The 23,984-nt window shown below is 43.8% G+C and overlaps 1 protein-coding gene and 1 long non-coding RNA gene across 8 annotated transcripts in view; one reads left to right on the top strand and one right to left on the bottom strand.

The window, feature by feature from the left end:
* Window positions 1-847: 847 nt before the first annotated feature.
* On the bottom strand, window positions 848-17,273 carry TNFAIP3 (TNF alpha induced protein 3). 5 transcript variants are annotated; one of them, XM_065543456.1, is made up of 9 exons: window positions 17,074-17,273; window positions 12,643-12,952; window positions 9,149-9,339; window positions 8,338-8,485; window positions 8,007-8,177; window positions 6,933-7,113; window positions 4,815-5,734; window positions 3,914-4,095; window positions 848-3,133 (listed from the first exon to the last, which is right to left on the bottom strand). In XM_065543456.1, the coding sequence occupies exons 2-9, from the start codon at window positions 12,935-12,937 to the stop codon at window positions 2,849-2,851; spliced, it is 2,373 nt and encodes a 790-aa protein (XP_065399528.1). In that variant the 5' UTR covers window positions 12,938-12,952; window positions 17,074-17,273; the 3' UTR covers window positions 848-2,848. The 5 variants fall into 5 exon arrangements, with proteins under 5 accessions (XP_065399528.1, XP_073893216.1, XP_015303866.1 ...); XM_074037115.1 differs by lacking the exon at window positions 17,074-17,273 and adding an exon at window positions 15,866-16,836; XM_015448380.3 differs by lacking the exon at window positions 17,074-17,273 and adding an exon at window positions 16,569-16,836.
* The window catches only part of LOC107129420 (uncharacterized), a 57,473-nt gene continuing 49,806 nt past the window's right edge, over window positions 16,318-23,984 (top strand). For all 3 annotated transcript variants that reach the window (XR_010586264.2, XR_010586263.2, XR_012433486.1), the window contains exon 1: window positions 16,318-16,469. This is a non-coding gene — a long non-coding RNA (uncharacterized lncRNA). The remainder of the gene's footprint in view (window positions 16,470-23,984) is intronic.

Here is a 23,984-nt window from a genome sequence, read left to right as displayed (position 1 = left end):
CTAAGTCAAAAGAACAAAGCTGGAGGCATCACGCTACCTGACTTCAAACTATACTGCAAGGATACAGTAACCAAAACAGCATGGAACTGGTACCAAAACAGAGATACAGACCAATGGAACAGAACTGCGTCCTCAGAAATAATACCACACATCTAGAGTGGCTCTTTATAGTACTTGTCACTTTTTCATTAAAGTTTTCTACTTTAAAAGTTAAAATTTTAAAAAATGATTATAAATATATTTTTAAAGTGTGATTCTAAAATCTGACTGATCATCCGAATCACCTGAGGAACTTAAAAAAATAGATTCTGGGAGCTGCACAGTCCTGCGGAATCAGTTGTCTGTGAGTCCATTTGTACTGGATGGGAGGTGGGGATGAAGGCTTGCACATGGAGGAATGTGTTATTTTTTAATTTCCTAGTTCTGGCAGCCAGCACAGCCATGCTGCCTCCTCTGCTTTGTCTGACCCAGGAGATCTTACATCAGTCTTCCTTCCTCCCTGCCTTCTTCTCTCTTTCCTGTCTTTCCTCCTCCTCCCTGTTGTTTTCTCTTTCTTCACTTTATGAAAGTTTAGGGCAGGAAACTTAGAAGGGCCACAGGGTCCTAGCATCCCTTTCCTCTTCCCATCAGAGGAAAAGTGTCCTCATTGTCAAGCGGGGCCTTGTGCTTGAGGACCGGGCCTGGACCTCATACAGTTATTATTTATGAAAAGCTGCCTTGCTACCATGGATGAGAGATGTGTGCATTGCTCAGGTGTGCCTCAAAATAAAGCTGCTTAGGAAGCACAGTCTTAATATCCGAGCCTTTCTTTTTCTTTCAGCATTCATCAGTTGAAAACATCACAATCTGTTCTTAAATAATTTATTTTTTAATGTTGACTCTTGTGAAAAGTTACATTTATTTAGAAATACTTGAAGAAATCCAACAAAGAATAGGTGGCTTTCTATTAGGGACAATTAAATGTGCAAATTTCAAATACTTTTTATAATAAGTATAAATAATTCAATTTTTTCACATTAAGAATGGAGATAATGATCAACACAAAATATTAAGGTATCAACTTTAAGAGAATTAGATGAAAACACTGAAGTTTATTTGATATCTTTGGAAAGAAATTATAAAGATTTGTCTGGGAAAAAACTTAGGGAGCTCTAAGGGGAAAGCATGTCTAATAATATGAGTAAAGGCTGTGTAGAGTTATAGAGCACATATATTTTCAGGTCATAAGCACAGACCCCCAAAATGACAGCCTTTATCTCAGGGGAAAATACATTTCCCCTCCTTTTTTTTTTTTTTTTTTTTTTCTAGAGCAAATATGACAGCAACCACAAAGCACACAGAGAAACTGTAAGCTAGCAACAGAAAGAGATTTCCTCATACTCATGGTTACTGGCTTTTGCTGTCCCAATACCAGGGTACCATGGGATGCAAGGGACTTCCCAGCCCCCCAGGACACAGTGTTAACACAGAAAATAAAACCATCACAAAAGGCCGTATCTTTCCCTGTGACCATCCCCAATCTCATCCCTGCTCCTTCCCTATCTCTATCTCATCTCCAAGGAGGTAGGACACTCAGAGGCATTAACAGAATACAGAGGATGGTTTTTTACTACATAGCTGGAGTTTCATAAGGAGAAGCACGAAACTTTGATGAATATATATACCTTGGATGCAATTCCTTCTTTCCCGGGGAGGCAAGCAAAGTGTACCCAAGAGGCCAATTTACCCGCTGTGGTCAGGAACTTGCCCACAACCTGACTCAAAGCAAATATGTTCTCTCAAGAGGACACTGCAGCGTTTTCCCCAGAGCTGAAGAAATATCTTCACTTAAATAATCTCGAAGTTTGTAATAAAATAAATAAAGTGAATGACACAAACAGGACTAGAGCTCCCTTTAAAAAGGCAGCTGGTTGAGTTTATGCAAGCAGTGTATATACAAGCTCATGCCCCAACAACAACCAGAAAACAGGTTATTATTATTTAGCCTTCCTATTATACTTCTAGGGCAGCATTTCAATATAATTTAAAAAAAAAAAATCCCTCATACATAATGTAAGGGTATACTATAAATGTACACACTTTTACTCCTCAGTTCAAGCTTACTTCTTTAGAAGTAAAGACAGTAATAACCCAAAGAGTTACACGTCTTCCCACTAAAATATTCTTTTAAAAGGTGCATATTGTAAAGAGCAGCTTGTTTTTCTGTCAACGTGAACGTGTTCAGTCTCAGCAGCCTCAGAATCACAGTCCATGGATGGTTCTGCATTTCTGCCGGGTCCTCAGGAAAGCACCCGGGCAGGTAGGGAAAAAACCATGAACTACAAACACTCTCTGAATACGTCCATTTTCCCTGAGCTTCCTTGAGCTTCTTGCAGAGGGCCTCGCTGCCATGAGGATCTGGCTTCACATCTCTGAGAGATGCTACGGGAGGGGAGGTAGACTGGCTCTGGCTTCTCCAACCCACCCAACTGCGTGTCTTTTCCCTTCTCAGCCAAGATGATGAAGCAGTCCTGACGGGCAGGGTGCAGGCGCCTCGGCCAGTCCCCGCACACCTTCCAAGTCCAAAGAAGTTCCTGGCCTCTTGCTTGGTAGGAGAGGAGGAACCTTGGGCTGAATCTGACATCATCCCTTGCCAGTTACAAGCTTTGCTTTCTAAGGCCACCTGGGAACACTCCCTGGTTACCAAACCTGAGCATCGTGGGCACCACAAAGAGCTTATCTTTCCTCTCCTGCTCAGACACCCTTGAGCCCGCTGTTGCAGTGGCAGCTGAGGGTTCAGAGGATAGCACCATGATGACTGACAGCTCGAGGCCCCACTTCTTGCAGGAGGTGACCCGCCTGTTTCCGGTTAGCCATACATCTGCTTGAACTGAAAGCACTCGTTGCAGTAGCCGTTGCACTTGGCATTGCCAAAGTGATCACAGGCGGGGGCCCGGCAGCGCTGCTTGGGGGGGTCTTCGGGGGCAGGCTCACCCCGGTGGGCCCCGGGGCCCATCCTCGGGTTGGGATGCTGGCACTCCATGCAGAGCTCCTCGCTGCGGCAGGCCAGGATGTTCTTGCAGGAGGCCCGGGCGCACTTGGGCCTTGAGGTGCTCTGTGTGGTTCGAGGCACATCTCTGCGCTGGCTCGATCTCTGAGTGGAAAGAACAGACGGATCATTAAAAAGTCAGGAAACTATTGCTCACATTTCTTAGGGACAGCACAGTGAAATCTCATTGGATAGTGTGGAGTCTACAAAGAGCTTTACCTGCCTGAGCAAGGGAACAGGAGAGCACCGCAGTCTATGAGCCAGAGCTCTTGAAGGATGTTTCCTTCCAATCTCAAGGAAAGCTGACTTGGCCCCCAGGGAGGCTGAGGAAAACCGTCAAGCCTAAGTTGGTCTGCAAACTTTCCCTGGCTCTCTTCTGTTGGGACCAATAACCACTGCTCTTAGATAGCTTCTCTACCATTATGTGAACAACAGGCGACACACCTGTATCTGTCAAAGCTGGCTTTTCTGATGTACCATTAAGCGCAGGCCCCCGGCAAGCTCGGTCTGTTCGCTCCTTGTGATAAACGATTATTTAAGAAGGGCTGCTTTTTAGATGTCTGTGCTTCTCTTACAAATCAAAGAAGGCTCTGATCACGGTCTGGCTTTCTGGGGGCTGGAAGAAGTTTTATGCAATGGCTGTGTTTCTTTGTTTTTAAAATAAATTCAAAAGTATTCTTGGAGCATGAAAATCGGTGGCAGCATTTCGGACCTGGGGAGCCACAGTGACATGGACATTCCCCTTCAGGTTCTGAACTAATCCTTTATCATGAGGGGACAGAACCTGGCAGAGACGAAAGCCTGCTTGTCACTGTCGGAAGCCAACGCTCCAGTAAAAAGCACCGGACACACGGGAGGGAGGGAAAACTCCTCAAAATGTCTCACCAGTTGCTCTTCTGTCCTTTTGGCCTCATGAAATCTCTGATTCTGAGCTTCAATGAAACACTTCTGGCAGTATCCTTCAAACATGGTGCTTCCAAGGGTGCCGCACTCCCTCCCCAGGCACGGAATGGTGTTCTGGAACCTGGAGGCTGTGGGACTGGCTTTCCCTGAGGCAGCGACCAAATCTACACGAGAGTGGATGCTAGTTAGTACCACATAGGGGTCACCCCACAGATACAGAGATGCTGACATTAGAGAAATAAATGGGTTCCAAATACAGATTAGGCCAGCCTTAAATATATAGAAATATATATATGTACATATTTAAGTATATAAATTCAGCAAAAGAAATAATAACAACACTATTATGGAAACATCTTTGGCTTTACCAATCTCTCATTTTGAACTTGAAGCACCGATTGGTCACAGGAACAGGGCAAAGAGCAGGCATTACCTGGTCACCCTTCTTTCAAACGAGAGATTTCCAAAACCACATCTGTTTCCTTACAGTGTCAAGAGAGACTTCCTTCTCTCCAGTTACTACTCTTCAGATTTTAAGATTGTTCTATTATATCTAAGTTGCAAAAGAAGTCTAGTTTAAGACTGTCTTAGATACGCCAGACCTGAACAGTCTAGTAAAAGAAAATCCCATGAGCTCTGTCTACAGGGCACTCTGGTTTTTGGAATGTGATATTAGGAGCTGCTACAACCACGCAGTGCCTTTTGCCTCCATGGGCAGCTGGCAGGGCCACCGTGGCTGTCCCATGCACAAGCCAGTAGAAAAGCACGGTAGGTCCTGACCACTCTGCCTGACTGCCCACACGGGATTTTTTCCTTAAAGGTCAGGAACAAAACCTCTTCTGGACAGTAGCTGCTATGTTAGGAAGTCAACCATTTCACTCACGTTTGTTTTCTCTGTACTCGATGAAACACAGTGTGCAAAAGCCCTTGTTTTCTGGAGTCCCAAAATACATGCAGCCAGCTTTTCTGCACTTGCTGGTCCCCGTCCTGTCCCCCGGAGTCCGTGCAGCTTGAGACAGGCAGCCAGCGGGGGCGTCATTTCCAGCTCTGTGGCAAGAATGCGGGGAGGGGCTCCGGACGAGCTGTGAGGGATCTGACTTGGAACGCTGGTGACAGGAGGGAGGGAGGCTGGTGCTGAGGCTGGAGGAGGCCTCTGCTGTAGTCCTTTTGAAGCAAGTACTGCAGATCCCATTAAATGTCCTGGTGACATCCTGGAGGCAGGCTTGGCACTTCCCGGGATCCAAGTGCCTTGTGTGGTCTGCGGCGTGGCTGGCGTGAAGTTGCCGGGCGTTGTGGCAACGTTCACAAAATCCGTTGTGCTGCACATTCAGTGTGAAGGGGCAGCCGGGGCTCCTGCACTTCATGGCAGTGGTCTCACTGAACAGAAAAGGGCTGGGTGCTGTCGGTGGAGCAGAATGAGGCCCCCCAGTGGGCTCCTCGGGGTTCCACGCCAAGGGCTCATAGGCTTCTCCCCGAGAGGCCCCGAGCGCCATGCCAGGGAGCCCCTCGGGGCCCGGCTTGGAGTTCAGCTTTGGGAGTTTGTTTTGATTCTTTTGCCGCCTCTCTGAGCACTCATGGCATAAAGGCTGGGTGTTCACAGACATGAAGAAGGGACAGTTGGGCGTTTCACATTTTACATCCATGAGAGAAAGCTGGGGCAGGGAAGATTCCATGGGATTCTGGGCATGCATCTCGCTCCTCCCCTGCTCGCTGTTTTCCTGCCATTTCTTGTACTCATGCTGAACAAGCTCAAAGTAATCATCTACCAGATTGATTTCTTTTGGTAAGTTAGCTTCATCCAACCTGAAGACCAAAAAGAAAAAATATGTATGAGACTACACAAAATCACACACAAGATTTTACATCATTAGCCTACAGAACAAAGTTTTAGAATATGGATTATGGCAAGAATTGCAGAACCATTAACTGAAACGCAGGCCTGTGATGAAGAGCTCACACTTTTCATGTAACATGATCTGACACATTTCCCAACACGTTCTAGAGTCAAGAATGATGTCAGTTAGTTTGCTAAGACTTCCTTATTTTTAAAATCACAGTTTCATTTAATCAATCTTGGTCCATCCAAAAATTATAGATAGTTTTAAAACAAGGGCTAAAAAAAAAAAAAAAAAAAAAAAATATCAGCTGACTCTTTAATTTCTCAGAGATCAAGTTTTGAGTAAAACATCACTCAGGCCATTCGTTTGGGACTAGTCTACTTTATAGCACAAACTACTTTGGAACCTCAGGTTGGGTATTTTGCTATTACTAACTTTAAACTTGTGTCTGGTCTCCACCAGCATTAGCAGCCATGAGTAACTAAGATGCAGACACACTCAAAGGCACTTGCCTATTTACTGTTGACTCTGTAATTTGCTAATCTCCACGTTGAGAGACAGATTCTCTTACGGCCTCCTTGTCATCTCTTGTGCGTCTCAAGTGCTCAGAAACAGGCATCTCTTTAACATAAAGCCAACGTTTAAAGACCAGATACCTGCACAATGGGCATTCTGGGGCTTTCCTCCCATTCCATGTGGCAGAATCATGAGCTGCAACAGGAACAATTCTACAGCCCCAGCTATGTCTGATGTGCCTGTTCTTACCAAGAAGCCAAGAGAGAAAGCTTTTTGTTTCCAAGTGTTTTCACTTGCTAGTCTTTTTAATACGTACCAGAGTAATTAAAATACAAAAACAAAAAACAACAACTATCCTTGATGTAAATGCACTTTGAAAACCCATAATTCTGCAATTCTGGCTTTTGGGATCCAGATATCTAGGAAACTCAATATGGATAAATGACTTATTTCGATTTGAAACCCAAGTTAGTACGGCCTTACAGAATCCTCTCTAACCATGCACAAGGCTCTGAATTTGTTTCCCACTGGCAGAAACTGGCCACAAATCACTCTACTGTTGAGCTTCAGGGTGGCAGCAACTCAGGCGGCTGAGGTTAAAGACAGTTACAGATGACACAGGAGAGAGCTGAACATAAACTGCTTACTTTGCGGCATTGATGAGATGAGTTGTGCCATGGTCCCAGCCTTGGACAGGGATTTCTATCACCATTAAGTACTCTTTTAAGAGCTTCTCCTTCATCTCATTTTCAGGATCTGTCAAAAAGTGAACTTTCAAGTCTTCAAATCTTCCTCGGTCTCTGTTAACAAGTGGAACAGCTCGGATTTCTGAGGGAAAAAAATAACACATAAGTAAAATCGTATTCTACTAAACAAGGCCATAGGTAAGTAGATCGCATTTTGAAAGTGTGTAAAATATATAATTTACAGAATAGAAAACTATTCTCAGCCACAGTTAAACCCAAAAGGGAAAACAGAATGTGCTACAATCTAATATAAAAATGCACTGTTTCCAGGAAACTCACAGAATATTAACCAGCCTGGAGGGGGTGGATCTTATTGGTTGAAGTCCCAGGCTTTAGAATCAGACTGACCTGAGTTTGAATCCTGGCTTTTGTCAAGTTGTGTGGCATTAGGCAGGTCAGTTGACCTCTCTAAGCTTTAACTGTCTAATCTGTAAAATAAGGCTACCAAGGCCTACATCTGACAAGAATGCTAAGAGGATAAAAATGCAATAAAATAATATATCCAAAGCACAGTGCTTATTCCACATGAAGCTATTAAAATAACAGCCAACAGGCCAGGCACGGTGGCTCATGCCTGTAACTTTGAGAGGCCAAAGCGGGAGACTGCTTGTCCCCAAGGGGTTGAGGCTGCAATGAGCCATGATTGTGCCACTGCACTCCAGCCTGAACAACAGAGGGAAACCCTGTTTCAAAAAGAAATAAAAAAGCTAACCTGACAGGCATTTACTTGCTCCATAACAGGCACTGTGTGCCTTAATTTATCATGTATGAAAGTACTTTACAAGTCATATTCAAAAAGATATGAGGGTATTATGAGTTATTGCTATTGCATTACTCTTACTAACCAAGCAAGTCACAGAACAATGCATTTAAATAAAAATAAGATACTTAAATAAGATTATTTCAATAAGAAGCAAAAAAACCCCTGATGTTTCAGTGTCTAGTTACAAATCTGAATTAATGCAGTTTTCTCACCAGGCCCACTGTCCTTCAGGGTCACCAAGGGTACAAAATGATGGCTGTCATAGCCGAGAACAATGGGGTATCTGTAGCATTCCTGGGCAGGCCAATGGAGAGGCAAGTAAATTCCACCCACTTTCAAAGGTGCGAAATTGGAACCTGATTCCAAACTTCTTAGCATTTTGTCTGTTCAAAGAAAGAGAAAGAAAAATGAGACCCTTAGGTGACTTTCATCAAATTCCATTTCACTCTGTTACCTGAACTTTGGCAGTGTGGTTTTCTCGACGAGCCAAGCCATAAAGCTGAAAGCATTTAAGTACAGATATGTGATCTATAGGCATCTCACCTGAAATGACAATGATTGGCCTTCTGAGGATATTGCAAAGGACAAATATGTGTATTTCTTCCAGTGAGTTGTACTGAAGTCCACTTCGGGCCATGGGTGTGTCTGTGGAAGCCATTTTGATAAGGTTGTCCCATTCATCATTCCAGTTCTAAGGGGAGGGGGGTGAAAGAAAGGAAAAAAAAAGCTTGAATGTACCCTGTACTCCCTGTACTAAAAAGTCATTCTGACATCACTCTACAATTATTCATTTATATAACTCAGCTTATTTTTCCCCTTTCATGAAACTATCATTCAAATGATCACCCTTTTTTCCCCATTTCCATTTTCTTCCTTTACTTTTTTCCACTACAAGGCAAACTCAAAAGTTGGGGAGGACGGGACAGCACCTGCTTTAAAAAAAAAAATCCCTGATGAGGTATCACATTGCAGCCCCTTATCCAAATGTTCACAAAAATTCCAAACTTGTGACTGAGGATGGTGAGGCACGTGTCTTAATCTTATTGGCTGGCTCAGCAAAGCTAAGGGCAATCAAACCGAAAAACAACAAAACACCAGTGGAAAAGGCCATGATCAAAAGACTTGCCGCTACAGGGAACAGATGCACAGCTGGGAATCTGCTAACCAAAAACAGGGCAAGAGCCTTGGGTGAGTCCCACTGGAGGTTTCTGGTGTTTTCCATTGAGTATGCTTCGCTTAGACAAATTCATGTGACCTAGTCCATCAGATGCTACCAGAGGGCAGGGACTCGTCCAGGGGTACCCTATGCCCACCATGGAGCTCTGTCAGTAGATAATTACGGGGAAAAACATACCCGAGTATCATAGCAAAGCCCCGTTTCAACAAATTCCTGAGATTTGAGAGACTCCAGTTGCCAGCGGAATTTAAAGTTGCGTGTGTCTGTTTCCTTGAGCGTGCTGAACAGCGCCTTCCTCAGTACCAGGTCTGTGTCCTGAACGCCCCACATGTACTGAGAAGTGGCATGCATGAGGCAATTGCCATCACCTGAGGACAGAAAGGAAAAGAGAAGGAGTCAAGTTATCTGCATGGAAGGCCCAGCAAAGGTTTCAGAATAAACCAGCCCTACTGCTATTCTAGTGGACTGAATGGTTTAATTTGGTTTAATTTCCTAGTCAAGGGCAAACTGATATTTCATAAGATGATGACAGCTTTAAGGAAAAAACAGTTCTTTTTATTCTTCTTTTTAATGAATGACACCAACTGCAGAGGAGCCAGGGGACCTTGGTTCTAGCTTAACTCTGCTCCTACCTAGTTCAGGTGACCTGGGGGAAATTCCTTGAGCTCTCTGGGCATTTTTCCTGTTTGTGAAATGAGGGCAGTGAGTGACGGTCTCTAAAGCCCCATTCCTTCCTACCATCCCCTGATCTGCCGGTGAAGGCACTGGCATGGCTGCTCTCTAATTCTAAGGAAGCGCACACAAGGCTGCACGCACAAACCAGGAAGCAGACATGGCTTGCTAGACAGGGATGGTCTGGCTGTGACTCAATGGCAAATGACTTGACCATTCCACTTTAGCCTTTGGGCCCTGGGAGTTTCCTCTCCTGGTGTGTAAAGTGGCGTTGACAACACTGAATTACCTATGGCCTGCTAGTCCGGCTCTCAAAAATGCCTTATGCAAACCTGCTTGTTAGTAACTGTAAAGTACAAAAGTTAAAAAGCACCTGGGTGTCTAAATTTGAAAATAATTCAGTGTTTAAGGCTGACATTTTGAGAAAAAAACAAAAAACAAAAAACAAGTTTAATTGTATGCCATTAATTTGTGACATTTCCAGTTTAAAACTCACAATTCAATGGGCTGCATTTTTTTCAACCCCCAAACAATAAATCTTTTGGGGGAATGTTTAAAACAAAAAACGTTAACTCCTTAATCTCCTTTGGCAAGTGCAAAATACTTTTTATAAAGAAAAGTTAAACTGTTTCTTATATTACTCTATAAGTAGGGCAATAAAGTTATTTGAAATTTTATCAAATTGTAATTATAGTCAAACTGTAAAGAAACCAAAAAACCTCAAATATATATCCACAGCCAGTATTCCTTCAATTTATACATTTAGAAAAACTAGCTAAGTATTCAAACAAATGAACAAAAAAGATCACCCAAGCCTTGTGTCTTGGCAGACGTGTAGCAATGATTGCATTCTGTTGAAATTTCCCCTTTGCAAAATCTAGAGCAAAGATAAGGCTTTTTTTCTTCTTGTGCTTACTTTCAGTTCTTTATTGAGATGCACCAGTATAAAATTCCCTAAGTAACATCTGGAATTCCCCAGTGCTAAGTTATTTGACTAGCAATTGAGCAACAGCTATTGTACTTTTTGTTCTGGTGTGTAGACATTTAAACTGCGAAGTGCACCCTGGACTTTCCAAGTGGGTGTGGTCAGGGTGAGCTGGAATAGGGCTACTCATTATACAAGTGAAATCGCTGCAGCCAATAGACGCTGGAATTTTTCACATGAAGTTTCAATTTTATGCCACCTACTCCCTTCCTCATTCACCACAGTCTCATATCCTCAAATGCAAACTTGTGAATCACCCCCTCCCCAAACAGATATTGCCTTTGAAGAACCCTCCTATCAAGGGAAGGATTAATTTTTTTTAAAAGGTGCTAATCAAAATCAAATTTAAAAAGTCATTTGTTTTCCTCCCCTCCCTAAATATCTTTTCTTCGTTTTTTAGAATCTTAAGGAGTTTTCTTGAAAGTGAAGAAACAAAAGGATTCTGAGTCCAAAAATGATTTCCCAGAAAATGTTACACAAATACACCTGCTTTTGTAGTTTTATTTCTAGTGTGGCTCCTTGTTGATTTAAATGACATATTTGCAAAATAAGTGTTTCCTATTTATATTCCTTTTTTTTTCCTAGTGGAAATAGAGCATTTCCTTTCTTAAGGAAATAAAGCAAAAAGTCAGTTAATTCTCTTAATAAGGTTTTCCCCTTTCTACCACATTTTTAATTCAGCAGAATCTTTGTTTCTAACTCCCCCAGAGTTGACTCCATCTCTTTTTGGTAACAAATGGGAGAGGATTAAAACCACAAATTGTCAGGCACATAAACCCCGTGATGATGACTTCACATAATTACCTACCTCTATGTATCACTTTATTTAATGCCAAGAACAATGCAGACAGTAGCCATCCCCAGTTTTCTTTCTATGTATGTTTCTAAGAATCAGTGTTTCATAAGTCTAGGCAAGATGTTGGGGTAATGTACAAGAGTCCCCAGAATCAAAATTTAAAAACCCATGTCCACTAATCACTCTAAGTTACCCAAGTCAAAAAAAGCCAAAGTTAATGTACCAATGAAGTTAATTAAGTTAGTGTTCTTATCGTAATCATTGTCAACAAGGATTTTCTTCCCTTGGACATATTATTTCTATTAGGATGGCTTGGGACTGTCACAGATATAAGGACCTGAGATTCCTGCTCTTATGTAGACTATGAGCATTTAATTGATCTTGTACAGTCTACTTGCTTATTGTCATAATTATCCACATCCATAGAGTAGAATTTTGTGCCTGCATGGAGCAGTATGCTCTGACATTCCTGTTAATGCACATATTCTTACCCAAGGGAAATGATTAAAAAACAAAACAGTAAAGCTTGGAATAGGAAATAGCTACTAGTGGTAAAGGCCATTGGCAGAACAGCACAGACAGGAAGGAATTCAGTGACTAAGAACCCCTAAAAATAATGAAGGTGAAGTCTAAAATTCATGCTAAAAATTTCAGCTATCTATTTCACCTTGCAGGGCATAGGCAATAGAACCTAGGTCAGAGAGGAGGAGGAGACAAACGAAGTTCTTCATGTCTTCAACAGCCATTCACTGGTTAACCCATAAAATGCTACCAATTCAAGAAGTGTAAGAACATCACAAGCATTTTCTAATGACAGTGGGAAACAAATGTACTACCAGTTTTCACACCATGCTTTCCTTTTGAACTTAAAGGCTTGTAACATTTCCATTACGGGCCAGTGAAGGGTATTTTACAGATGATTAAACATTTGCAAGAATGAGAAACAAATTGCCTAATCGGGGTATGGTGTTTACAAATGCATTCTCCAAGCCTCAATGTGCTCTGCAATATACGCAATCAGAAAATATCCTTAATAAATAGATTCACAAAACAAGTCTGCTATTATCACATGCCCCGAATAGAGATTCTATACTAAGGTCTCAATACTAAATCTCAAGACTGATTTGAGCTTGGGCTTGTGCTAGTAAAGCTTGAATGGGGACCCAGCAGGCGGGAGCTATCACCCAGGCAAAAGAAGCACAACAGATCAAGTTTTACCGTTCGTTTTCAGCGCCACAAGCTTCCTGACTTCTCGACACCAGTTGAGTTTCTTCTGGCTTTCCAGGGAAGCCTGGATGTTTTTGTCGATGAGGGCTTTGTGGATGATCTCCCGAAACTGAGGACAAAACTGGCAAGTTCTGAACATTTCCAGTGTGTATCGGTGCATGGTTTTAAAATGATGAATGATCCCATTAGTAGGTTTAAAAATATCTTCTGGAGTTCTCTCCCGTATCTTCACAGCTTTCCGCATATTGCTCAAATACAAAGCCTGAGGAAGGACTTGTTCAGCCATTGTGCTCTCCAACACCTGAAAAGGAAAGGAAAAAAAAGCCATTCCATTAGCCTAACTTTAATACGACTCCTATATAGCTGCCTGCAGGAAACCCCAGTGTTTGATCTTGTCATTACCCTGATCTGTAGGCAAAAGATCTTAGCACCTCTACTCCCGGGATACTAGCTGGCCCCAGAGATTAACTCACACTGGACTGTTTTAAGTTACATCACTTGAAAAGATTAGCCTAAACAGGAGAAGGAAGGCAGAGAGTGGGTACTGAGGAGGAGGGGAATAACCCGTGTTTTCAGTAACTTTTGTCAGGGAGCCAACCCTGTCTGACAGCAACAGGTACTGCTCCTCAAAACCAACGTAAGCTCCTGTTTCATTCTGAGGCCACGCTGAACAGCGCTGGATTTGGGGAGTACCGGATGCCAGTTAAGGGCTCAACATAGCCCTGACAAGTCTGTAGCTCCTCCCCTCAGACCACCACCAGGCAATCCTACTCTTGGGCCAAATCTTGAGTTATCACTCCCTCCCCTATGCTGGAAGGACAGTAAAATACTTTATGAAAAATCTTGCAATTTTATGCTGTCACTTAGGCTGCTGGCTGGTGTTTCCTCTTTATTCCCAAAGAGAAGTATTTATAAAGTGTGTATTCATAAAGTTTATTCTAATGTTTATAAAGAGTTAAAACCGAATGTTTTCTAATCAATAAAAAAGCCCATTTCCACCAAGATACTTTGTAATTTTAAGAGCAGTCAGCATTCCTTCAGAACCTCCCAATAGGACTTCATATCAGAATAAGAAACAGACTAACAATAGGCTAGGCATGGTGGCTCACGCCTTTAATCCTGGCACTTTGGGAGGTCTAGGAGGGAGGATCACTTGAGCTCATGAATTTGAGATTAGGCTGGGCAACATAGTGAGACCCAGGTCTCTACGAAAACAAAAAATGAAAAACCACAAAATAATAATAGAACAATAAATTCTATACTTCTAAGAACAGATATTGGAGCTCAATCATTTTAACTCAACTGCCAATGAAATTTTATCATCACCCTCCAGGTACCAACACAGGGGCATGTCTGCCTGGCTTTTCACCCTGAAATCTTTAAGCATAATCAACTAGTAGAAGGAATGAAAGTCTAGAAGCAGACAAAGAAAGAAGTTTCCACCAGGAAGCCACTCTGGCAAATGAAGGAGGAAAGGCGGCAAAGACCAGCATCTACAACCCATGCCAACAGTGCAGGATGATGCAAATTTACATGATGTGGGATCTCTCCAGTATGGAACAGTGTAAAAAGCCAGCTCTGATTCACTAGCCCTTAGTAGGGTGTCTGGTCACAATTCCTAATTTCCAAGAAGATGAAGAAGTTTTCAGAGCACAAAGACATTCCCTAGGAAATTTCGCAGTGATTGTTAATTCCATTCCTGCCGCATCCTATTTGCCAGGGCAACTCTCCAGTTAATAAAAATGTTAAACCTATGGAAGAGGGAGGAGAAGAAATCTAGATTTTAGGGTAGCTACTCCTGCGTGGGTCTAGACTCTCTTAACACCATTAATAAGGTGGTCTAAATTCTTGTGGCCCACTCACAGGGGAGAGGTTGGACTAGATGACCCATGGTTTCTCCTGAGGAGTTTTCTGGTGATAGTTTTAGATTAGGATTCTTAATCTGATTGCTGGGAAAGGCATAGTGGGAGTCATTCTCTGGATCAGATGGTGCTCTCTTTTGATGTCAGACGTCCTCTACAGGTGGAATTGGGCAAAACCATAACAGGACAAAAATAACACATACACCTTTCCTTTGTGGCACAGCAAAAGTCTCTCTCACGATATCATCCATCCATCCATCCATCCACCCACCCACCCACCCATCCACCCAACAAGCACTACCTGACCACTACTGAAGGCCAATCACCATGCTTGATGATGGGATTAAAAGTCAAAGATGACCTTATTCCCTTCCTTGAAATCACACTACCAACTTAGTCTGCAGCTAAGGCAATGGAGTTACAGGTACTGCTCAGATCCCACAGCCATTCAGGGGCGAAGTTTTGCCTAGGAGCCAGGTCTTTCAATACCTGCCCCTTGCAATCCCACAACACCAAACCTGTGGCTACAGTGCCTGCCACAATCAGATGGAAAGAGATGGGCAATAGGAAGATTTTAAACAAATGAGGTGTTATCTCTTTTTGCTTGTCTGACCCTTTTTTCTCTTCTGAATCTAAAGATTTTTCACCAAAGATCTAAAATAGTGAGAGCTGCAAACCATACGCAAGACATGCAAATGTCAATATTGGATACCCCAGTGTGATCTCATTGGTAGGTTTAGCCTTGCACAGCCTGTAAAACTGCCTCCTTAGAAATCAAAACCCACTGTCCAAGTTTCCAGTTCTTGGATCTCTCTACACTTAAGATTAAAGAATAAATGTTTCAGATACATTATAAAGTGGCAAACAATGCAATATTACCCTTAACTTTTTTTTTTCTTAACATTTGTTACCTCACTGTCTTATTTAAAGGTAATTTCTCAACTTTTGTCACTAGGATTCTACAGAACTTCTCCATTGCTCAAACTCTTCTCCCCCTTGTTTTATTTTTCCACTCTGGGCAGATATTTTTGTCTGCGTTGTGGAAATTGATGAATTATTTATCAACAAATACCTCATCCAAATTTGGGGATGTGCCTATCAAAAATAGTACTAAGAATTGAAAAAAAAAAAATCAAAGCAGCACCTTAAACAATGAGAATGAAGCATTCATTGGCTGCTCAATAATCCAGTACATTAAGGTTGCGGGTCCAGAAGCCCCTTTAATTAACAATGGTTCCACCAAAATGCTGCCCTGAGACACTTGACCAGACTGGCTTTCCAAGGCAAGAAGATCTGAGGCGAGGAGAACTGAAAACAAAGCGGGTTCAAAAAGAGTTAAGCTCCTTCCTTACTTAATGCCACTGTTTTCCTGAGAGGCCAGGTGGCAGGATGTGGGACGACTCCGGCTGACAAAGACAGTCTAACCGTGGGGTAGGGGCTGGAGCAGGCGCCAGCGACCCATGTCTACATGCATACTTCTCTTACACTGCTGCAGCTGGAAAAGCTAGACCCTGCGCCAGGACCCCAGCCCTGTGCACGGACCCCTGAGCGTCTGGGAAGCTGTCTCTGGGACTGAAGCCCCCCACCTCCGCCGGGCTGGCGGCCACTGCGGTACCCTACTCCCCGTCGGGCTGGCCCTGCACAATTTGGGAAAAAGCCGCAGCGCTTCTGCAAGGTCTACGTGGCCAGGAGCATGCAACGCTTGGCTCCCAAAAAGACACCAAAGGAGCAAAGCATCAACGACCACCCGATCAGAGGGCCCGAGGGGCGCCTCTTCACCAGTCAGCTGCAGCTTAAGTTCCGTGCATTATCCGAAAGGAACAGCTGGCTGGAGGTATCCAGGGCTGTCACTCCAACCTCTGAAGCGGTGACCTCAACTCCCAGCACTTCAAAACCCAGACAGAAACAAACGTCCAACAAACTCCCACTCCAGGAGCGCTGCAAAACCAACGCCAGGTAGACGGAGCCAGCCCGGGGGTCGCTGCCCAACATGCATCCGCAGCCCTTGGCTGCGGTGAGCCCGAGGCAGACGGCACTGGGAGGCGCAGTGGTTACCTCTCCGGGCCCCGCGATCCTTTCGCAAAGTCCCAAGTCCGGGTCAAAGCAGGAGCGCCCAGCAGGCGGAGGTCGGGGCCGGGACCGGGCGGAGGCGACGCTCCATGGACGCCCGGGGTCGGGCTCGCTCGCTGGCAGGGTCGGCCGGGGGTGTGATCTCTCTTGGCGGCCGCTATCGCCGCTCCGCCCCCGCGGGCTCCAAGTTCGCTTGGCCCGCCACGAAGACTGCAGACTGCGCAGTCTGCTTTTCCCCGTTTCAGTTGTATGCGGGTCTAGGCCCGGGGATTTCCACGGTACTTTCCAAAGTCACGTGACTCTCTGGGTAGGGCTGCGAATTGCGTCCCGCCGGCCGCCAGAGGGCGCAGGGGGCGAGGGGCTTTCGCGGCCTCCGCGCCCCGACCCGCCCCCTTTCCCTGCCCCGCCCCGCTGCCTCGCCCCGCCCAGTCCCCGCGGGCCCAGGGAGAAACTCCCTCGCCCCGCCCCGGGGTGTCCCCGCGTGAGTCACCTGGGCATTTCGGAAGCTGGGGTCACGTCACATCCATGTGGAAATCGCGGTGATGGGAACTGGAAATGAAATAGGTTCTTTTTCGCAGTTGTTTTTCTGCAGAAAATCATCAACTGTGGAGAAGAAGAAGGGAAATAAGAAAAAAAGAAAACCCTAAAAACCACCCTGGCGTCCGGGCCCGCAGGCCTCGGGCTGGCTCTGAAAAGTTTGGGCTGTGCACGTGATAAGCGCGTAGGCGGGAGCCCCAGACAGGACCCGGGCGGGAATTTCGAGAAAAAGCAGCAGTGACAGCCTTTGGTCCCCATCTCCATTGTTCCTGCCAGCTCTGGACCCCAGGCTGCATGAGACGTAGGTCCCAGGGAACACCCGACCCCGTGGCCCCAATCTTAGGTAAACTTAGGAATCAGAACAACATTCACCCCTATGCCACCCTTGCTCCATTTCCCCTTCTCTATTTCTGCTCACCAAGCATCCAGCTGACATTGCATTCAAGCAGCATTTCAGCTTAGAAATCGCTTCTAGTCCATCACCGTGCTTGCCCTGTGTCTCCAAGGCTTTATTAGGTGTGTTTTTAGTTGTCCTGATTATCAGTTCACCCCAGGGTGCTGATGGCTGATAATACTGGCGCTCCCTTCCCCACCCCCATGCGTTGCATAGGGAGAGTGAGTCATGTGGAGATGGGTGCAGTCCCCTGGGCAGTGGGGGTGCAGGTCCTGTGCAGGGAGGAGGCTTAGGGTGCTTTTACTGTCTTACTGCCCTCTAAGCACGGGACCCTTTGGATCATTTACTAGATTGGCTAAACTAGAACCAGTTGGAAATATTCTGTACTGTGGTCCCTTTAATTACATTTAAGAATACTCGTCAGGCCATATATCACAGGTTTTTAATTAGAAAAGTATCCTCCTCTCGCCCGTAAGTACCTGCAGAGATGGGGATGCGAGCTGGGTGGAGGATGGCACTGTTTTGGCAAAAAGAAGTTTAGAGCAGGCCGGGCGCGGTGGCTCACGCCTGTAATCCCAACACTTTGGGAGGCCGAGGCGAGCAGATCACGAAGTCGGGAGATCGAGACTATCCTGGCTAACACGGTGAAACCACGTCTCTACTAAAAAATAGAAAAAAAATAGCCGGACGTGTTGACAGGCGCCTGTAGTCCCAACTACTCGGGAGGCTGAGGCAGGAGAATGGCGTAAACCCGGGAGGCGGAGCCTGCAGTAAGCCAAGATCGTGCCACTGCACTCCAGCCTGGGCGACCGAGCGAGAATCCGTCTAAAAAAAAAAAAAAATAGAAGTTTAGAGCAGGGTGTCACTAGTGGCCTCTCCAAAGACTGGTTCTGGTCTTAAAACCGATGGCTGGAATTTCTTCCAGTTCCAAACCTCTCGTTATTTGTCCTCTCTTCTTGTTCACAAATGTGTTATCAACATTCAAACAATGGATAGTCAGCTATCCATTGTAGATGGACCTTGCTGGAATTCAGGGCTAGCAGAAATGACAGGGTCTAAAATGACATTGATCAACTAGTTGCTATATGCTTATATATGCTTTTTATATGAAGCTTAAAAAACTTGAGACATTTGCACAGTTTCCACAACCAAAAGGGGCAGAGTCACCTGTGGCATTAAGCCTGTGTTACTCCAAAGACCCTAGTGACCAGTCTTACTAGACCATTCCTCTCAGGAAAGATCCTGTGAGACAGGGACTCTTTTGGTGCCCTGTCTCCCAGCCTCCCAAAACAGAATGCAGCTTCAGAGGTAGAAGGGTCTTGGTTCCACCTTCAGGAAACCTCCTGGGCTTCATTTGAGCTGACAGAAGAAGATCGTGTATCTGAAAGACCCTGCCTGGAATGTTAGTCCTCACACCACTGTCCCGCTGGTGCTCCTTTGTAAACAGAGTTGGCCTGCTCCCTCTCATCTCTGTCTGGCTCCATGGCTTCAATTCCTCCTGCAGCTTCCACTGCCCCTGTCTGGCTCATGTCTTGCTCTCTGGTGTGATGAGCTGGGAGTGCAGTCAGGAGGAGTGGCAAGCCCGAGGGGCCATGTCCATACCTGCCACTGCCAACTGTCCTGATGTAAATGCTTTGTCATCTTGCCTGCCAGGATTTGTGACAAGGTGATAGCAGTCAGAGGCAGGAGTGGTCTGTAGCCCTCGATTTTGTTCAAACTCCACTTTCCATGATTCTACTACTGGGCTTGTGAATTGCCACTCCCACCACCAGGCAGTCTTTACTGTCCTTTCCACCTTCTAAATCAGCGCTGTGTTGGGCTGTACCCTTGGCTTTTCCCCTTCTATTATGTAACGCATTGATAAGACCAATGACAATTTTCTTGGCGAAACAAAAGGAAAGAATAGAAGAGAAGGAGAGAGTATAGATGGAATGACTTCTTATGGAAAAAAGGGGAAATACAATTTGGGGAGATTTGTTGAATAAGTTGAAACCAAAGAGATATAGAATGCCGAAAAGCCTTGAAGGAGACTTTAATTTGAGCTATAGGCCTTGTCAAGATGGACAGAACTCTTTAAAGAAGAGAATAATTATTAAAATCTAGTAGACAGGAGAAAAAATATGTCTCCTTATTAGATGAAAAATGAATTCTGATTATGTGAAATATTTTTGGAGAGTTCCTAAGTTACGTGCCATTTTGACACCAATGCGGGGTTTATGGGTCATGAACTGTGTAAAATGAGCACACATGACCTCTTGGAATTAAACGGTTTCTGTGAGACTGTGCTTGCAGCCTGTATCCCTGTACCATGCAGTAAAAGAGATGTGCTTGCCAAGATGGGGGGAGCAGGAAGAACCTGATGAAAGAGAGCACTACCTGTGACAAGTGAGAGGCGACCCTGCTGAGCTCAAACATAGTTCATAAGCCTTTCTTAATCAAGAATCAGCAACAGTTTATTGGTTGTTGATTCTTTTTTTTTTTTTTTTTTTTTTTTGAGATGGAGTCTTGCTCTGTCGCCCAGGCTGGAATGCAGTGGCGCGATCTCGGCTCACTGCAAGCTCCGCCTCCCGGGTTCACGCCATTCTCCTGCCTCAGTCTCCCTCGTAGCTGGGGTTACAGGCGCCCGCCACCACGCCCGGCTAATTTTTTGTATTTTTAGTAGAGACGTGGTTTCACCTTGTTAGCCAGGATGGTCTCGATCTCCTGACCTCGTGATCTGCCCGATTCAGTCTCCCAAAGTGCTGGGATTACACACGTGAGCCCCTGGTTGTTGATTCTTAATTAGCACGCACCTGCAGTCCCAGCTACTCGGGAGGCTGAGAGGAAAGGGTCCTTTGAGTCCAGGAGTTTGAGTCTATCCTGGGCAACACAGTAAGACCCATGTCTCTAAAAATTAAAAAAAATAAAAAAGAAGAAATTATATATTTTTAATAATCAGTGACACTCTCTTTCTGAGAGTGTACAGAATTCCAGGGCATGGCAGTCATGGGCCAAACTAAAATTGGACCTTTTGTGTCTTTTATACAATTGCCTCCACCCCTTTTCCCTGCACTATACTCTATTGGAAAGGCAGATCATACAAAACATATTGGGAAGCACCCTTAGATAACTATGGCAGCTTAGTTATTACAGGATAGTTTTGAATCATGGTTCAGATTTTCAAATGCTGCTTCAAACATTACTAAAGAGTGATGTTTGCACATTCAAGATCACTACAAAGGCTAGTTCTGAGAATAAAGAGCAGCTCTCTGTGGATTATAAGCGTGAGAACTGGGATAATGATGTCATAGATTTCATCATCTTACGAATGCCAAATTCTACTGAATGTTGCTTCTTATCTAGGGACCTCAGATCCTTTACAGGTGTTATCTGGACCGAATGGAGAAACCCAAGACCCACCATGGCGGAGGGACAACTGATGTCCTTAGTGACCCCAATGAGTCATAGTGCCAGGAACAAAGACCCTCCGCTGGGAGGGAGGCAGTTGGTGTAATGACAAGTACAGTTCCTTCTGTTCCACTTTGCCTGAAAGCATGGGATGCTGACATCTCAAACTTGTCCGAAAATCCACTATCCCTGTGAATTCTGTTTTATTTCCTGTCAACACTTGGCTGAAACACTTGGCAAAGTAATTTTTATTTTACATCATAAATATAAATATTCAATTCTTAGTTTCATTTCTGTTTCTGCGAATGCTGCTATTAATGACCAAATAGGATGACAGAAAGCCCAGAAATGAGTGTTACTAGGAACTAGCTAGAATGCAGTGTTGGTTTTAGCAATAAGCCATGTATTTCTGAGATAAATTAGTTCTTGTTACTTGGAATAGTGCAAGCCATTGTGAAAATTTGCCTTGACATTCCCCTTTCTCTTCATTTGTCCCTCAATCCCTTCAATCTAGTTTGGGGTCTCTATAATCCTGCTCCTTTGGCTGTGAGCCATCTCCATAAAAAAGAAATTTTAAAGGCTTCCATTCTTTCGGAGACCTGTTTTCCGGGACTGGCTGGTAAGATAAATCATGCTCGTTTTTCAAACAGATTGCGATGTGTTACTGTGTTATATTTCTTGAAAAAAAATGTTCTTACAGAACTTCCTAGAGCTTAACGGTGGAAATTCCAAGCACTTTAGCAGGCTGGAGAAAGAGCTGTGGTATTTCTATGATTCTTAGAGTCCATGTTTCTAAGACACACTATGGATTTAATAACAAGATTGGGAGGGGGACAACCTCATTGTATGAAATGTACACACGTTTCTTCCTTTACTCACTTAGCCTACGTTTGTTGATGCGATGACATTTCTTTTTCTTCTTCACTGTCACCATTCATGTTTGATTTGAAGGCTTCTTGGAGTTTTGTGATTCCTCTGAGCTGATTTTGATCTTTGACAATTGTGTACTGCAGTGCTCAGATAGGCTGTTTGCAGTAATCTGCCTCTTCTGGCCTTTTTCGTAATTTAGAATTGACCATAACATTACATATTCCTTTAAACTTCTCTTAAAGGTCTGCTGGAAACAGAGATAGTCCTTGAAGATGCTCTGTTCAATAACAGCTTTGGAAAGGAATTTGGCTCCCTTTAAGCCTTTCATCGTGCGATTGGGTCTATTCTTCCATGACACATTTAAACAGCTTTATCTCTATATAGGGACCAAACGGGCCATTGCTTTACTAGAAACAATGGACTTTAGTTCTGCGTTTTTCTCTTGTAGCTTTAGTCCAGCATCATAATGTATCTTTTGAAAGATATTTTGTTCAAGAGATAGAAATCCAAATTTAAGTTAAATGGAACTTCTCGTTCAGCTAGCCATGTAAATGAGTCAACAGGGTGAGTCTCCATGTTCCCTGATTTTGCTGAGCTCAGGCCAGCTCGCCTCAGGGTCCTGCACTTACTGTTTTCTCTACAGGGACTGCCCTCTCAACTGCTCAGCACTCAGCTTTCTGCTTACATGTTATTTAATCAGAGAAACCTCCCTGACTTACCCCACTTCCTGATCTTTCTGTCTTGTTTTCTTTGAAGCGTTTATCACAATGGAAAATTCTTTATTTATTGGTTTAATTGTTTATCATCTACCTTTCCCTACTAGAATGAGACTCTTTGAGAGTCTGTCACTGATGTTTGCCTGTCATTGTACTCTGTACTCCCTGTGCCCAGAAATGTACGTGGTACAAAACAGGCACTCAGTGAATAACAGTTTGTTAGATGAATGAAACGATTGGGTGGATGAATGAAAAGATACCTTTCCTTTGGACATTTTTAAGCTTGCAAATGCACAGGCAATGAGAACCACCTCTCTTCACTCTCTGGCATTTGAGGCTTTTTATGTAAAAATTTAAACTAATCACTATATTAGAAATACTAAAATGTTAAAAAATAGTATGTTGTAAAATTGAGGAAATATAGTATTTTGAGAGTCCAAACACGTTAATGCAGTTTACTGAGCCTAAGTGTTGGGTTAATCCTAGTGATTTATCTTTTTAGGTAGGTAAGGGAATAAACAGAAGATCAGAAAAGAAGAGGTACTGCTATTACATTTTAAGTTTCCAAATATACTACTAAGTGTCTCTAATAAAACTTAACTCATTGAAGAAGAAAATAGTCTGACTCTAAAAAGAGTGTGTGCTCCTGAGAAAGACTAGACCAGTTATTTTCCCCTTTCATGTTTGAATGAATAACCATCAGCAAGGGAGAGATGCACTGACCCTCTGCCAGGTATGTTTAGTATGGATGTTTATATGCTGTTGACAAAAAAAAAAAGCCAATCTCTGTAAAATATTTAAAGAGATTTATTCTGAGCCAAATGTGAGGACCATGACCCATGACATAGCCTCAGGAGGTCCTGAGAACATGTATACAAACAAGGCGTTTGGGTTACAACTTGATTTTACACAGTTTAGGGGGCGGAATTTATAGGCAGACATCAATCAATGTATATAACGTATACATTGGTTTGGTCCAGAAAGGTGGGACAACTTCAAGGAGGGTGTTGGGCTTATAGGTGATAGTTGAATCCAAAGGTTTTCTGGTTGGCAGTTGGTTGAAAAAGTTAAGTTTCTTTCTAAAGAATTGAGACAGAAATGCCTAGGGTAAAGATAAGAGTGGGGGTTGTAGAGGCCAAGGTTATTGTTATGAAGATGAAGTCTTCAGGTAGTAGGTTTCAGAAAGAGTAATAGGTGGTAAATATCTCCTATCAGACCTTAAAAGGTGCCAGACTCTTAGTTCAATCTCTCCTGGATCAGGAAAAGACCTGGAAAGGAGAGATAATTATCTACTGAATGGAGAGTTTCCTCAAAAGAGACAGCTTTGCCAGGTCATTTCAAAATGTATCAAATAAATAAATTTGGAAGTAAAATACTTCGATTTCTTTCAGGGCCTCCTGTCATATTGCTATCTTATTGCTACAAAAAGTCTGTTTTGTCAGTCTTAAGATCTCTGTTTTAATGTTAATGCTGGTCAGTTGTGCCTGAATTCCAAAG

The sequence above is a fragment of the Macaca fascicularis genome, chromosome 4 (assembly GCF_037993035.2).
Source record: "Macaca fascicularis isolate 582-1 chromosome 4, T2T-MFA8v1.1".
Taxonomy (NCBI): domain Eukaryota; kingdom Metazoa; phylum Chordata; class Mammalia; order Primates; family Cercopithecidae; genus Macaca; species Macaca fascicularis.
Note: the sequence above shows the minus strand (reverse complement) of the source record. Positions and strands in the feature narration are given on the sequence as shown.